Consider the following 16,859-nt stretch of genomic DNA (forward strand, 5'->3'; position numbering starts at 1 on the left):
TGGCTCCTCTGTTGGGAATAATGGAGGCTGGTAACCATGAAGCTCATCGAAGGATGACATAGCCATGGCAGAGGAGGTGTGCAAATGGTGGGACAGTTCAGCACAGAGCAGATACTTCCTCCATTTTGAAGGGTAGAGACGGTGAAGCATCACAGAAGCTTCTCCACTTGCTGCTGATTGGCTCTTTCTGACTGTCGGCTGGTCTGCGGGTGATAGCCAAACTCACTGAGGTGTGGAGGAGGGAGCAGAAGATTCACCAGAAGTGGGATACAACTTGTGGGTCCCCGTCCGACACAATGTCCTGAGAGAAACTCTAAAGGCAATTTACAAGTTGGAGAACCAGGCCTGCCATTTCAGTGTCAGATGGAGTTTTGGGAGGGCAATGAAGTGGGCCATCTTGGAGAACCAGTCCACCACTGTCACGATCATCATGGCCCCATCGGAAAGTGGAAACCTGTGGTGGAGTCCATGCTGATGTGGAACCATGAGTTCTGAGGGGCTGTAGCAGTGCAGAGGGCTGCTGGTTGGATGAATTGAACTGGGCACATTGAGGGCAGGCAGCAATGAACTGAGATACATCAGCAAACCTGTTGGGCCATCAGAACTGACATTGGAGAAAATCCAGTGTCTATCATGAACTGGGATGACTGGAGAGGGGTGAGAAGTGAGCCTATCTGGGTGCCTAAATGCACGGCTGGCAGCACCTATCTGTGGTTGTCAGGTACGTCACCTGGAACAGCCTTGTGTTTTAGGACCTGGTGAATCTGGTTTTCAAGATCCCAGATGATCTGAATGAGGACCTGCAAAGATGGAATGATGGGCTGAGGGTCGATCTCCATTTCAGCTGTGGCAAAATGTTGTGACAAGGCATCTGCCTTAGTGTTCTTGGAGCCAGATAGGTAGGAGATGGTGAAGTTGAATTGCTCAAAGAAGAGGGAAAAGCGAGCCTAATATGGGTTGAGTTGCAAGACTGCTGAATGGATGTGAGTTTCTGCTGATCAATCCAGATCAAGAAGGGCTTGGTGCTTCCCCATCAGACAACGTCTCCATTCCTCCAAGGCTCATTGAATGCCAAGTAGCTCCCTGTCTCCTGCACCACAACAGAGCTGTTTAGAGATGAATTTACTCAAAAAGAAGACACAAGAGTGTGTCTTTCCATCAGGTCCTCACTGGGAGAGGACGGCCCCGGTATCCACATCAGATGTGTCCACCTCTATCACAAGAGGTCTGGAGAGGGTTGGATGGCGGAGAATGGGAGTGGTGCTGAAGCATCTCTTGAGCTCCTTGATAGGGAGTTCTGCTGCAGCAGACCAGGTTATTCATAAAGAACATGATTTGATGCGGGAGGTGAGAGGAGTGACATTTTGGCTATTGTTTCTGATGAAACGGCAGCAGATGTTGGAGAAGCCCTAGCAGCGATATAGCTACCAGAGGGAGAAAGTCGTAGCTACTCAATGACAATGCGCACTTTTTGTGGTCCTTGATTATTCCCTGGGGTGAAAAGACATAATCCAAGAAGGAAATGACTGGGGTGTAGAACTGGCAGTTCCATTGTTTTCAAGGATTTGCTGAAGGACTGAGTGCACATGACAGATGTGGTCTTTGGGGTATTTAGATTTTTTTAGATTATGAAGACACGCAGTCCTCTTTTATTGTCATTTAGTAATGCATGTATTAAGAAATGATACAATATTTCCTCCGGTGTGATATCACAAAACACAGGACAGACCAAGACTGAAAAAACTAACAAAACCACATAATTAAAACATATAGTTACAACAGTGCAACAATATCAAAACTTGATGAAGAACAGTCGATGGCACAGCAAAAAGTTCAAAGTCTCTCAAATGTCCCACATCTCACGCATACGGGAGAAGGAAGAAAACTCTCCCTGCCATGCCCGACCACAGTCCGACTCTAAGTCGTCCGAAAACTTTGAGCCTCCAGTCAGCCCTCCGACACCGTACCAAGCGCCATCTCTATCCGAATGATTCGACCTCAATCTCGGTCACCAGCAGCAGGCAAAGCCTGGGATTTTGAGGCCTTCCCACCGGAAGATTCTCGATTGTGCAGTAACAACGGCAGCGAACTGGCATTTCAGTAATTTCTCCAGATGTTCCTCGGTGCTCTGTGTATTTGGAGAAGATAAGGGTGACAAGGTGAAGTAAGGGTCATAAGTGAAGAGCCAGAGGTGACTCAATATTAGTGGAGTGTTGGGTGAGTCGATAAGGAGGAATTGGATGTACTCGAGGTGCTTTCCAACGGTCATGTTCACGGCCCACATGTACAGACCACAAGTAATGTCCATCAATGGCCATGATGCTGAAGAGGTGAGAGATCGGCTCAGCAGGAAGTTCAAGCTGCACACACTGTGTCTGCACACAACATATACAAGTTTACTGATGACACCACTGTTGTGGGCCGTATGAAAGGTAACACTGAAGCAGAATACAGGAGGGAGATTGAAAATTTGACTGAGAGGTGTAATAATAACATCTCATTCAATGTCAATAAGTCCAAGGAACTGATTGTAGACTTCAGAAGAGGGAAACTAGAGGTCCATGAGCCAGTAATCATCGGGGGATCAGAGGTAGAGATGGTTAGTAACTTTAAATTCCTGGGTGTCACTATCTCAGAGGACCTTTTCTGGACCCATCGTATAAATATAATTGCAAAGAGCATCAACTCTACTTCCTCAGTCTGTGGGATTCGGCATGTTATCAAAAACCCTGGCAATCTTCTATAGATGTGTGGTGGAAAATATGCTGACTGGCTGGATTATGACCTTGTATTTGAATACCAATGCCTTTGAGTAGAAAATCCCTCAGAATGTAGTGGATTCAGCCCAGTAGATCATGGGTAAAGCACGTCTAACCATTGAGCACATCTACATGAAACAGTGCCACAGAAAAGCAGCATCCATCATCAAAGAACCTCACCACCCAGGCCATGCTCTTTCTTCATGGCTGCCATCATCTAGAAGGTACAGGAGCCTCAGGACTCGCACCACCAAGTTCAAGAACAGTTACTACCCCTCTACCATCAGGCTCTTGAACAAATGGGGTAACTACACTCATTCCATTTCTGATGTTCCCACAACCAATGGGCTCTTTATCTCGTTATGTCATACTCATTATTTATTATTATTATTATTTATATTTGCACTTACACAATTTGTTGCTCATTGATCCTATTTAACCATAACTGTTCTATAGATCTGCTGAGTGTGCCCACAAGCAAAAGGATCTCAGGGTTTATGTGATAACATGTATGTAGTCTGATAATAAATCTCACTTTGAACTCTTGAGGTATAAAATTTCCTGCTGCACTGGAAATCACCAGAGCCGTCAGGTTGTGGAAGAGGACAGAGAGGGTGAATTGTGCTATGGCGCTAGAATGAGGGGACAGGGAAGATTACCAGATAGAAGGCCCCTTGTCTCTACATGGCGGTACAGTTTTCTTGGATGCAGTGTGCATTTGATATGATCGTGTGATTGTGCGTGTGATCAGCTTCTTCACAGTAGGCGCACAAGTTATTTCTCCACTGATGCTCACACTCCTGATGGGCAGGGTGTTAAAGGAGTTCTCTCTAACTGCAGGAGTTCTGGAGATGTTGCTATTGAGGGTCCTGCAGCCTGAAATGTTCTGGGAACGGAACTGGGGTTCTGGCTGGTGATCTGGAAAGTTCTTCTATAAGACGCTTGATTACACAGAGGGCTAGAGTGCTGCGGCTTTTGAGGCTGGTGGGCGTGTCCCAGCAGATTGTGATGGGAATGTAGAAGCACTGCTGGCTCATGACTATCACAGCTCACCTTTCAAGTGCTCCAAGAGGGGGTGATAGTAATGAGCCAGCAGCATTTCTGTCACACTCCGCCGCAAGCATCTTGAAATCCACGGTGTAATACAGCACTGAGTGTGAGCCTTGATGCAAGCAAAGTACCCAAACCCCTGCCTCCCTTCCACTTTCTTGATAGTCAAAAACCCAGCACCTCCCCGCGGTGAATTCCTCATATTTAACGTAGATGGCAGTTTAAGTGTCCCATTTAGCAGTGGCCAATGACAGAGCTCAACTAGTCAAGCAAAAGATAATGAAGGCAATTTTGGCTCGGTCTGTGGGATAAAGGGATGGCTGCAAGATGCACTGAGGCAGGAAGCTGCGGCATTCAGCTGGGGATCCATAAAAGCAATCAGGCACCAGAATCTGAGACTTAGGGAGGAGTTTGACTGGGTAAGGTTGCTGTAATGAGAAGGAGAGTTGGTTGAGGGTGGCAAGCAGATGGTCAATGGTTTCCTATTGTTTCAGGATCGTGTGCTCCTCTTGACAGATGACTTCCGATAGGCGACCATACTCTGCTGGGTCAATTGTTGGTTCACTCATGCTGTCAGGAAACGTAGAGGAGGCTTGTCCAAAAGCAGAGCAGCAGAGATGATGCAGCTGTGAATGATATTGTACTAATAGACTACAAAATAACAAGCCACAAGGAACCACAAAACAAGAGAGAACACTTAACTCTTAACATAACAAGGTACTTGAAGGCCAGGAACAACTGGTTGAAGCTGGATGGTTTGTGTGAGTAAACAAGCACTGTGGATGAGAGCTGGGTTTAAATAGGTTGCAGGTGACGAGTTGGCAATGAGTGGCAGGTGACTCCTGTTAATGGGTGGAGACTTGAAGATGCCTGCCTATGCAGGCCTGACAGTTACCTGCACTATTACATGTCTGCCCAGATGCAATGAAAAACTTATTTGCAGCAGCAACAAGTCACATAGCATTATATCAACAGCATTCACAAGAAAAACATAAATTCTACACAAATTTTACACAATAACAACAAAAAAAAAGAACTCTATTTTAGTACAACATGTCCAAAGTGATAAAAGTGTTGCTAAACCGTAGTGATTAAGGTTTTGCTGGTTGGCTCAAGAACTGAATAGTTGAAAGGAATTAGCTGACCTTGAACTTGGCGATGTGGGACTTCAAGCTTCTGTACCTCCTTTCTAATGGTAGGTGTGAAAAAATGGTAAGGCCTGGATGATGACAATCTTCGATGAGAGTTGTTACCTTCTTGAGGCAATGCTTCCTATGGATGCTACCAATGGTGGGGAAGGAGATGCCCTGATGTACTCGGCAGTGTTCACAACTGTCTGCAGCTTCTTACATTTATGTGCATTCAAATTCCAATACCACACTATGATTCAACCAGTCAGGCCCCTGGAGAAGTTTGTAGGACTGTTCAAATGATAAACTGAACCTTCTTAACCTCCTAAGAAAGTAAACACATCAGCTCATTTTCCTTATGATTGTATCTAGGTGCCGGGCCCGTGACAGGTGAGCCAATACATTAATGCCCAGGAATTCACAACTAATAAAGAACCCTATTGAAATTTCAAAACAGCACAGAAATAAATGACTTGAGTCTGTGCTGTCAGGCTCCTACTTCAGTTTAGTGATAGCATTCTTGCCTATCTACAAAGCTAAGTACACACATCAACTCTCCTCTGGTAGAACAGAGAAAACCACACTGTCAGAGGCTCCATCCTTTGAACTGAGAATCTGTCTAATTTTTGAATGTGAAATCTCTGTAGGCATCAATCCACAAAGTCAAGGCCGATATTCAATGACAAACAATGCCAGTAAATATGGTAATCTGATTTTTACCATGTTGTTGTTGGAACCTTCAGCATACTAATTATCAGTCATATTTTCTTTATTACAGCCAAGATTACATATAATAAAAAGATCGGCTGTATTTTAACCTTCCCATGCATCGTGAAATGAATGCTCATTTTTTTTCTTCAATATCACATTCCCCATTTCTAACCTTTCATTGGCTTTCACAGGAGAAGGGACTTATTGGTACAATTACAATAGGTTCAACTGACCATGCTGCAGTAATGAGTTAGAAATTCCATATTGATTTTATTTTCAAGCTGCTTTTTATCCCCAAATAATACATATTCAGTAAAAGATATTTCTGTTTCTAACATCAGTAGTGTTGAAAAGGAGAAGAAGATAATTAGATCATATTTACTCATTGATCTGCCCTTTGGCCTTATATCTACCATCTATTGGTGATCCACAGAATTACCTGTCCCAGCACTTTAACCCGTTGGCCACTTTATTAGGTACCCCAGTAGATCTGTTCATCAATGCAAATATCTAATCAGCCAACCACGTGATAGTAACTCAATACATAAAAGCATGTAGACACGGTCAAGAGGTTCGGTCAATGTTCTGACCAAACATCAGAATGGTGGAAGAAATATGATATAAGTGAGTTTGTACACGGAATGATTGTTGGTGCCTGGCAGGATAGTTGGGGTATCTCAGAAAATCTCTGATTTCTTGCAATTTTCAAGCACAATAGACTCTAGAGTTTACATAAAATGGAGCAAAAAATAAAAGACATTCGATGAGCAGCAATTCTATGGGTGAAACACCTTGTTAATGAGAGAGATCAGAAGAGAATGGCCAGATTGGTTCAAACGGACAGGAAAGCGACAGTAAATCAAATAAACATACGTTACAACAGTTTTCTGCAGAACAGCATCTCTGAATGCTCAACACATGGAGCCTTCAAATGTGAGGGCTACAGCAGCAGAAGACCATGAACATACACTCAGTGTCCACCCTATTAGGTACCGGAAGCACCACAAGGAGAAAAATATACAGAAGGGAGGCAATGGAGGGAGAAATTCATTAAAGCGTAGAAAATTATGCATCCTACCAAAGGACTTCAGTCTTCAGTGACATTCATACAGGAATTACGTTGGAAGAACACATCATTATTTCTTACTTTAATAAAACAATGTAAAAGAGATGTCAGTCACAGAAGTTCTGAGTTTGATTGTGACTTATACTCAGAAGTACATGATGCACTGAGCAGACCCCAGTGTTTCTACGACACGCTGACTGTGTGCTTGGCATGACTGCAAATATTGTGAACTTTAAAGCTATTAATCAGCCACAGCTTATTAATTGCCATATTAGAGGTAGCCAAAAGTGAGTAAGTCACAATCATTCACTCGGGTATTTACCTACTGTTCATCTAATGCCAACGTAAGTATTAAATGATATTTAGAAAATTGAAAGGAAGTTCATTGAGATGTTCAGAAGAATCAACAGATCAGATAGAGAGACATTATTTCTGCTGGCTGAGGAATCTAGGAAATGGAATACATACATTGAAAATACCAAGCAAGCTTTATCAAGAGTGAGGTTAAGAAACATTTTGAAAGCAAAGAAGCTTGCTTTCAGTTACTAATCAACACACACAAAATTCCGAAGGAACTCGAAACATCAGCTGTACTCTTTTCTATGGATGCCTGCTGAGTTCCTCCAGCATTTTGAGTGTGTTGCTTGGATTTCTAGCATCTGCAGACTTCCTCTTGTTTGTGATTTCAGTTACTCATTTTAAGTCTGGTTTCATCAGTTTATAAAACTAGCTCAAAAGAGTGATTTTCTTCAATGCTGCAATGGTGTTAATATTGTTGAGGAGACAGTGCTTCAGCATTTGAACTTCCCCAGAACCATCTACACATTGGCCTGGAAATACTCAGAATGCCAGTCTGCCTTTATAAGAGACGTAGATGGAAGCCTTTTCTTGCCAAGTACAAAGCTGGAAACCATTTTCTAAATTTTGAGGTATAGTGTTCTAAATAAAACCACATCTATAAAAGGAGCTTTCTGAACTTATGACTATTTTAGATTACCTGGGCTCTGCAATATATAAAAATAAGCAGCATCTACGTACTTAGTGACCTGAGGCACTTGAAGTAATAAATATTGATTTGCAGAGACAGGGAACGTTCATTACAATGACGCTATTTATTCGTTTTTCACCAAAAGCACATAATGATTCAATAAATAGTGGTGTCATTGAATAAGCAAGCACTTATTTAACTACCTTGCAGTAATCTCAAACATGGTTCCCACGTAAGGAGAATTTTTTTGTTGTGTCCCTGATTCTGAGCACATGGCAGAAGTGATCACATTTACATTTATTAAAAACACAGGAAAAACAATATTCATTGATTAAAATTACATAAAAATATATATAAACCAATCCTGACATGGAAACTAGCAACCTTTTGTTTCTACCTGGTCAATGTTTTGGCAGATAATCAGGTCATATCTTCTGAAAAATCTAATGACCAATGTATCATCCTTGTAATAATATGGTTAGAAATTCTTGCCACCAGCTGTGAAACAAAGTAAAGAAACAGAAAAGCGAGAAATAATATTGTTTAAGATGGAATTGTCATCTGCTGTTTCTGTTGCTTATTTAATACTGTTACACAGCTCAAGGCACTGCTTGGAGATGTTCTGTAATAGAGTTTGACACTAAGCCACATGAGATATTAAGGCCTGGTAAAGATGGTAGACTGTAAATAAAAGTTTTACAAGCAATAATAGAAACGGAGATGCAGAGGTGCTTAAGAATAGAACACCAGAGCTTATGGCCATCGTAAGCAAATAAATCAAGAAATTCAAGGTATCTGAATCAAAAATTGGATATCTCAGATAGGCTGCTCAATATTATAGAAATAGGGTAGGTTGAGATATTAAAATTAAACAGCATTGAGTCATTGTTTAAGTAGGAGCAAATTTAGGTGAGTGAGTACAGGAGGTGATAAATAATTGAGATATGCAAGCAAGATTATGGACCAAAGAGAGTCTGCGGATGCTGGAAATCTTGAGCAATACAGCTAAAATCCTGGAGGAACCCAAAAGGTCAGGCAGCATCTATGGGAGGAAATATACGGTGAACATTTTGGGCTGAGACCCTTCATCAGGACTGGATGTTAGAGGGAACAAGCCAGCGCAAGAATGTGAGGGGAGAGGAAGGAGTACAAGCTGTCAGATGATAGGTGAGACCAGGTGAGGGGTAGGTGGGAGAAATGATGTAAGAAGCTCGTCAGTGATAGGTGGAAGAGATAAAGGGCTGAAGAAGAAGAAATCTGATAGTAGAGGACACTGCAGCATAGAGTAAAAGAAAGGAAATAGGGAACAAGAGGATGGTGATTAGCAGGTAATGAAGGTGGGGAAGGAGAAGAGAAGTGGTGAGAAGGCCAAGAGAATAGGGGAAAAGAAAGGGGGGACCTAAACAGAGGGGAGTGGTTACCAAAGATTAGATAAATCTATAGTTGTGTCATCAGATTGAAAATAATCCAGACAGAATATGAGTTGTTGCTGCTCCAGCCTTCATTTGGCCTCGTTGTGGCAATGGAAGTCATGGGCAGACATTGAATATGGGAATGCAAAGTCTGACTGAAGCATATATTCTTCCAATCAAAGATCATACTTTTAAGAATTTTTGAACAGTCTCCTGTTTGGTTTAAGTACTGAGGCTGCTCCATTGATCATTGAAAGCTTGATGACAGTATTTAAAATGTGTTCATGGTGTCCGACATACAGTGCATACAGTACAGGCATGTGCAGAAACAGCTCACTTTATTGTCAATGGAAATCATTGACAATGCAGATGCTGGAAATCTGAAATAAAAACAGAAAATATTGGAAACACTCAGCATCTGTGGAAAGAGAAATAGTGTTAACCTTCCAGGTCGTGGACATAAAACTTTGCCTCCCTTCCCACTGATACGGCTGGATCTGTAGAGTTTTTCCAGTATTTTCTATAATATCGCTCCATTGTTCCATTACTTACATGTGACTACCTACTGTGCTGGATCGGTTACCAATGAGAAATTGAAAGGCTGTGCATCTGATTGTTTTTCTAGCTCAAGTGAGGCAGGGGAAGAAAGTCTAGGGAACGATGTATTCATCCCAAAGAAAGAAAACCATGGGAGAAAGATTTAATTGGGCATAGAACAGATGCTTTATTCATCACCTACTTCCTTTTAATAGCTGTAAAAGGTAATTAGATCTCCTGCTGCCAAAATTTCATTCAATTTTCTCAATTATTATGTTGCTTGATGCAAGAGTTGAATTATACTGACTGATAATCAATTATTCTAAAGCCTGATGTGGAAGAGCGAAACATTCTGAAGGTCATTGCCAGCACAACCAAACGTCTGCACTCTTGTTGGACTTGCCACTGAGTCCAGAGTTATAGTACTGTCTAATTAAAGAGACAGGTCCTCAGCTTGTTCTGGGAATGGTGACCTCATTATTTTCCTGTAGAAAATAATAAATGCTTCGTTTACTTTAATTAATTTTGCTGGTTCTACTTTTTGATATTGCGACATATTTAAATTAAGTTTTGTATCTGTTTGAATAGTTCTTGCATATCTCTGATTATCAGAATTATCAACAAAGTTTATAGGGCTGGAATTTAGGATTGGCATCAGCAGCCTGCTCAATGTTCTGGAGCTGCTCCGGCCTATGGTCAGGCCACACTTAGATCCCCTCCAGTTCACCTACCAGCCCCGACTAGGAGTTGAGGATGCCATCGTCTACCTGCTGAACCATGTCTACGCCCACCTGGACAAGCCAGCGAGCACTGTGAGGGTCATGTTTTTTGACTCCTCCAGTGTGTTCAACACCATCCGCCCTGCTCTGTTGGGGGAGAAGCTGACAGCGATGCAGGTGGATGTTTCCCTGGTATCATGGATTCTTGATTACCTGACTGGCAGACCACAGTACGTGTGCTTGCAACACTGTGTGTCTGACAGAGTGATCAGCAGCACTCGGGCTCCACAGGGGACTGTCTTGTCTCCCTTTCTCTTCACCATTTACACCTCGGACTTCAACTACTGCACAGAGTCGTGTCACCTTCAGAAGTTTTCTGATGACTCTGCCATAGTTGGATGCATCAGCAAGGGAGATGAGGCTGAGTACAGGGCTACGGTAGGAAACTTTGTCACATGGTGTGAGCAGAATTATCTGCAGCTTAATGTGAAAAAGACTAAGGAGCTGGTGGTAGACCTGAGGAGAGCTAAGGTACCGGCGACCCCTGTTTCCATCCAGGGGGTCAGTGTGGACATGGTGGAGGATTACAAATACCTGGGGGTACAAATTGACAATAAACTGGACTGGTCAAAGAACACTGAGGCTGGCTACAAGAAAGGTCAGAGCCGTCTCTATTTCCTGAGGAGACTGAGATCCTTTAACATCTGCTGGACGATGCTGAGGATGTTCTATGAGTGTGTGGTGGCCAGTGCTATCATGTTTGCTGTTGTGTGCTGGGGCAGCAGGCTGAGGGTAGCAGACACCAACAGAATCAACAAATTCATTCATAAGGCCAGTGATGTCGTGGGGATGGAACGGGACTCTCTCACGGTGGTGTCTGAAAAGAGGATGCTGTCTAAGTTGCATGCCATCTTGGACAATGTCTCCCATCCACTACGTAGTGTACTGGGTGGGCACAGGAGTACATTCAGCCAGAGACTCATTCCACCGAGACACAACACTGAGCGTCATAGGAAGTCATTCCTGCCTGTGGCCATCAAACTTTACAACTCCTCCCTTGGAGGATCAGACACCCTGAGCCAACAGGCTGGTCCTGGACTTATTTCATAATTTACTGGCATAACTTACATATTACTATTTAACTATTTATGGTGATGCAACTGTAACGAAAACCAATTTCCCCCGGGATCAATAAAGTGTGACTATGACTATGACTAATGGTTGGAGTCCATTCTGTCTCATGCAATGCCAATCTGGATCACATCTTTCAGCCTTCAGTTTCTGAATAAAAGTCTAAGAGGAAGGTGAATTTATGCAGAAGGCTGAGTCCAGGACAATCCAACCATATGTGATTTTTTTTTTACATTTCATCTAATCCAACAGCTTCATTAAAGTTCACAATATTTTGTTTAACTGTTCCGGATTTCCAAATAAGCACGTGGAGCAGAAACTGATCCTCAGTTGCTTCCCTCTTCGGAAATTCAGATGCCTTGGTGTGAATGGATCCACTCCCTTGGTGAAGTGTCACTTGCGGCTTCTTCTGTATTTCACATTCCACAGAGGCGACCAAAGGAGGATTTGACTACATCTGACCTTACCTGAAGAAGACAAATTTCCAAAAGGATATCAACATGAAGCTGTTGTCAGTTAATTGTGCAAATTCTTTGTGAGAACTACTTTATTAGATTAGGTTAGATTAGATTAGATTAGATTCAACTTTATTGTCATTGTGCCAAGTACAGATACAAAGCCAATGAAATGCATTTAGCATCTAACCAGAAATGCAAAGAATAGTGTTATTTACAAAATAACTGCGAATAAAAGTTAAGTGCTACAGCACACAAATATAAAAGTACTGAGACAGTACAATATGGGTGCAATACTGCTTAGCGCTGTGATGTGAGGTTCAACAGGGTCACAGCCTCAGGGAAGAAGCTCTTCCTGTGCCTGCTGGTGCGGGAGCGGAGGCTCCTGTAGTGCCTACTGGATGGGAGGAGAGTAAAAAGTCCATGGTTAGTGTGAGATGCATCCTTGATAATGCCTTTCGCCCTGCCCAGGCAGTGTTTATGGTAGATGTTCTCAATGGTGGACAATTGGGTGCCGATAATCCGTTGGGCACTTTTCACCACCCTCTGGAGTGCTTTGTGGTCTGATACAGGACATTTGCCATACCACACTGCGATGCAGTTGGTGAGTATGCTCTCAATGGTACAGTGGTAGAAGTCCGTCAGTATCCTGGGGATACTGATTATACTTTTATTGATGCCAGTAAAAGATGATATCCAAATAGAAATGATTCTGCATCAGATTTCTTACTGTTTGCACCTGTAGTACTGAAATTAGCTGTCACAATATTATCAGTTGCAGGCTATAACATCTATGTATAAATTCAAAAAGTTATCTTCTTTGATTACTTTATTTTCTTTATCTTACAGTTTACAGAAACAAAGTAAAAGAGGACATTCATTATTGTATATAAAAATCAACCATATTAACAAATTATTGAACAGATTTAAGATTGAACTGCCTTTTCCATCTGCAGATTCCCCTTCTATGCCTTGACTTGTGATACGTTCAAAAGATTCTGATTGCATGGCTTGATGGGATCTCAATCAGTGTGCAATCTTCATTGTTTCAGGGATCCCAGCTGAAAGCTTTGAAGGAAGTGGCACGTCTCTGTGTGTCAGGTGTCCTAAAGAACCAGCCCCCCTTCATGAGTATCGCCCCTCCCAGGACCACAGAGAGCGGGATCTTATTAACCAAAAACAGTTCCCGATTTCCTTCATACCAGCCCTCCAGGAAGGTAAGTGACAAATGCATGTAAACTGGGCAACTACTGAATTTAAAATAAAAGTGTGTGGGTGCTGGGAATCTGAATAAAAACAGAAAAAGAACAGAAAATGCTGGAAACACTTAGTAGATCAGACAACATCTGTAGAAGGAGAAAGAGTTAATGTTTCAGGAGGAAGACCCTTTATCAGAACTGTGGGTATAGTTATGCAAATCTGAAGGAAGCAAAACCATTATTCCATGAAACTGTTTAAGCAAGGTTCAATGATTTACTCATTAGAATTATTTACTGGGGATCAGGCTTTCAAATTAAGCCTAAAAGCTGTTCATCAGGAAAATGTAATGGATTTTTAAATATTCTACTTGCAAAATATTGTTAAAATAGTCAATTAGTATCAATAATCTGCATCATAAATTGTGTGTCCTCTTTCCCAAAAATAATCCTTCTTTGTTGAGGTGCCTAAGAAATGGAAGTACACTCAGTGGCCACTTTATTAGGTACCTCCTAGATCTATTAAAGTGGCCAGTGAGTATATGTTCATGGTCTTCGGCTGCTGTAGCCCATCCATGTCAAGATTCAACATGTGGTACATTCAGAGAAGCTCATCTTGCACATCACTTGTAATGCGTGGATATTTGAATTAGTGTGGCCTTCCTATCGGATCTCTCTCAATGCTGAAGCATTTTTGCCCATAGAACTGCCACTCTCTGGATGTCTTTTATTTTTTGCACCAATCTCTGTAAACATTAGAGGCTGTAGTATGTGAAAATCCCAAGATATCAGCAGTTTCTGAGGTACTCAAACCACCCCATCTGGCACCAACAATCATTCCACAATCAAAGTCACTTAGGTCACATTTCTTCCCCATTCTGATGTTTGATCTAAACAGCAACTGAACCTCTTGACCATGTCTGCATGCTTTTATGCATTGAGTTGCCACCATATAATTGGCTGATTTGATCATTGCATTAACGTGCAGACATACACATGTAACTAATAAAGTGACTGCTGAGTACAGAGCTGCTCATCTAGAAGTGGTCAGGAAATACATTAGGAGTGTGCCAGAAGGCTGTGAAATTCTCTTTCACAAAGGACAATTCATTTTACATCAATTGTCAATTTTAAATCTGTCATCAATAGTCCTTCTATTTAAAGTTATTAATTATATGGGGAAAGACCTGCCATAGGACTAAGTGACAGATTAACCAATACTTAATTGACTTTGTGAACAATACTATGCATCTCCTCACACAAAACTTCTGAATGACAACAACTTAGGAAATGAGTCATTTCATAAATTAAGTTTCAAAGCTTATGAAGGTCACCTTGTTCTACACCATGAACCAACCTGACATTTGCTCCTGTCAGGCAAATTCCAGGCTAATGATTAAATATGACGGGGAGTTAATTAATCAAAAGGTCAGCCGAGGGAGAACCTATAGGAAAAGTGGAATCTGAAAGTGACCTTACATTATGCTTGCCTGCAGCACCAGCATTTTGTCATTTAAATTTTGCTGACTAGCTTGTATTGCCATTCAATGGGAGCTAAACTGCATAGTCCATGAAATAGGGTTTGCAGAATGTTAATGTACAATTAACCCATACCAGTTGTCCACATCCGGGCAGAGTACCTGATGGCTGCATAAATACAGCACTAATCATTCAATCAGCATTTGCTTCCCCATCTTGGCCACCAGCTCAGAAACTGGTCAATCGCTGGGCACAGCTTTCTTGGAGTCAGATACACTATCAGAACATTAGGTCCCCAAAAGTCAAGATTGAAATATTCCAATGCAGAAGGCTGATATGGACGCGACTCAGGGAGCTCGTGAAACATAATATCTTGCTGAAATGCCACGTTTCAGCTGGGAATTGTGGAGGTAGAACAACACGTGGTTGTGAATCGATGCAGCAAAAGACCCCTTCTATAATCCTTGGGAAACAACGTGACCACCCCATCTGTGCTCTCTGGTAAGAAAGTATGAAGTGCATTCAGTTTTTGTTGAATCAAGTGTAATGGAGATCTTTTTGCAATGGGAGGTTTTGCAAATGTCTCCAGCTTTGGGCTGGTAGAATCATGCCTCCATTATTACTGTCTATCCAGGTCACAGTGACCTGAACAGACATTGACAATGGAGTCCATTCCCTGCCTCAGGATTGTGGTTATTGTTGGATCAGGCAACATATGTCACTGAGGATGTTTTTGTCTTCAATGATAACATGTTTCTCACTGTGATTCAGTTGAAAGATTCGCTCACTGAACACCCAAGGCGGATTTCAATTTGTCTGCTCTGCCTGCCCTCTGCTCCTTCTCCCAGTCACGTTTCACTGAGAGGATGCCAGCTCATGTAGCCATGTCATTAAGCAATGGCTTATGCAAAAGTCATTTGCACCAGCTGCAGCAATCCTGATGACTTTGAAGAAACACCAAGCCCATGTTAAATTGTTGAACCAGCAGTAATGATCAAGTTGCAAATAGACTATGGGTGGTTGATAGCATGGTTTGAAGGGTTCCTGCTGATGTCAATGCTATGACATTAAGAGAAGAGGTAGTTGAAGCACTATTTGTAAAACTAACTTTAAAACAATGTTAAACACAAAAGATTTTATAAACGCTGGAAATCGAGAGCAACGCACACAAAAGGCTAGAGAAACTCAGCAAGTCAGGCAGCATAATGGAGAGGAATAAACAGCCGATGTTTCAGCCTGAGGCCCTCCATTAGGACCGGCAAGAAAGGGGAAAGAGGATGGAAGAATCAGTCTGGCTTCTTCTCCCTTACTTTCTAGTCCTGATGAAAGGTCTTGACCAAAATATTGACTGTTTATACCTCCATAGATACTGACTGAGCTGCTGATTTCCTCCAGGCATTTGTGTGTGTGTGTGTGTGTGTGGCTTTAAACAATGCTTTACGGTGTTTGATATCATAATTGGCCAATACTTTGGGGGGGGGGGATGTGGTGGGGTGATATGGATCAATCTGCTAAACAGTTCACCAACAGTGCAACGGACATAAGCAACCCATGTACTGTATGTCAACATTGTTTACCTTAATATAGTCAATTCAGCATCCAACTTTTCTCCAAACACCGGATATAGAAACATAGAAACATAGAAAATAGGTGCAGGAGTAGGCCATTCGGCCCTTCGAGCCTGCACCGCCATTTATTATGATCATGGCTGATCATCCAACTCAGAACCCTGCCCCAGCCTTCCCTCCATACCCCCTGATCCCCGTAGCCACAAGGGCCATATCTAACTCCCTCTTAAATATAGCCAATGAACTGGCCTCAACTGTTTCCTGTGGCAGAGAATTCCACAGATTCACCACTCTCTGTGTGAAGAAGTTTTTCCTAATCTCGGTCCTAAAAGGCTTCCCCTTTATCCTCAAACTGTGACCCCTCGTTCTGGACTTCCCCAACATCGGGAACAATCTTCCTGCATCTAGCCTGTCCAATCCCTTTAGGATTTTATACGTTTCAATCAGATCCCCGCTCAATCTTCTAAATTCCAACGAGTACAAGCCCAGTTCATCCAGTCTTTCTTCATATGAAAGTCCTGCCATCCCAGGAATCAATCTGGTGAACCTTCTTTGTACTCCCTCTATGGCAAGGATGTCTTTCCTCAGATTAGGGGACCAAAACTGCACACAATACTCCAGGTGTGGTCTCACCAAGGCCTTGTACAACTGCAGTAGT

The 16,859-nt window shown here is 42.3% G+C and overlaps 1 protein-coding gene across 2 annotated transcripts in view; it reads left to right on the top strand.

Annotated features, from left to right (window-relative positions):
• Nucleotides 1-16,859, top strand: part of luzp2 (leucine zipper protein 2) — a 427,971-nt gene that overhangs the window by 344,093 nt on the left and 67,019 nt on the right. For both annotated transcript variants that reach the window (XM_063061752.1, XM_063061753.1), the window contains one exon: nucleotides 13,011-13,175. In XM_063061752.1, coding sequence (XP_062917822.1) covers nucleotides 13,011-13,175 — 165 coding nt within the window. The remainder of the gene's footprint in view (nucleotides 1-13,010; nucleotides 13,176-16,859) is intronic.

The sequence above is a fragment of the Mobula hypostoma genome, chromosome 11 (genome assembly GCF_963921235.1).
Source record: "Mobula hypostoma chromosome 11, sMobHyp1.1, whole genome shotgun sequence".
NCBI lineage: Eukaryota > Metazoa > Chordata > Chondrichthyes > Myliobatiformes > Myliobatidae > Mobula > Mobula hypostoma.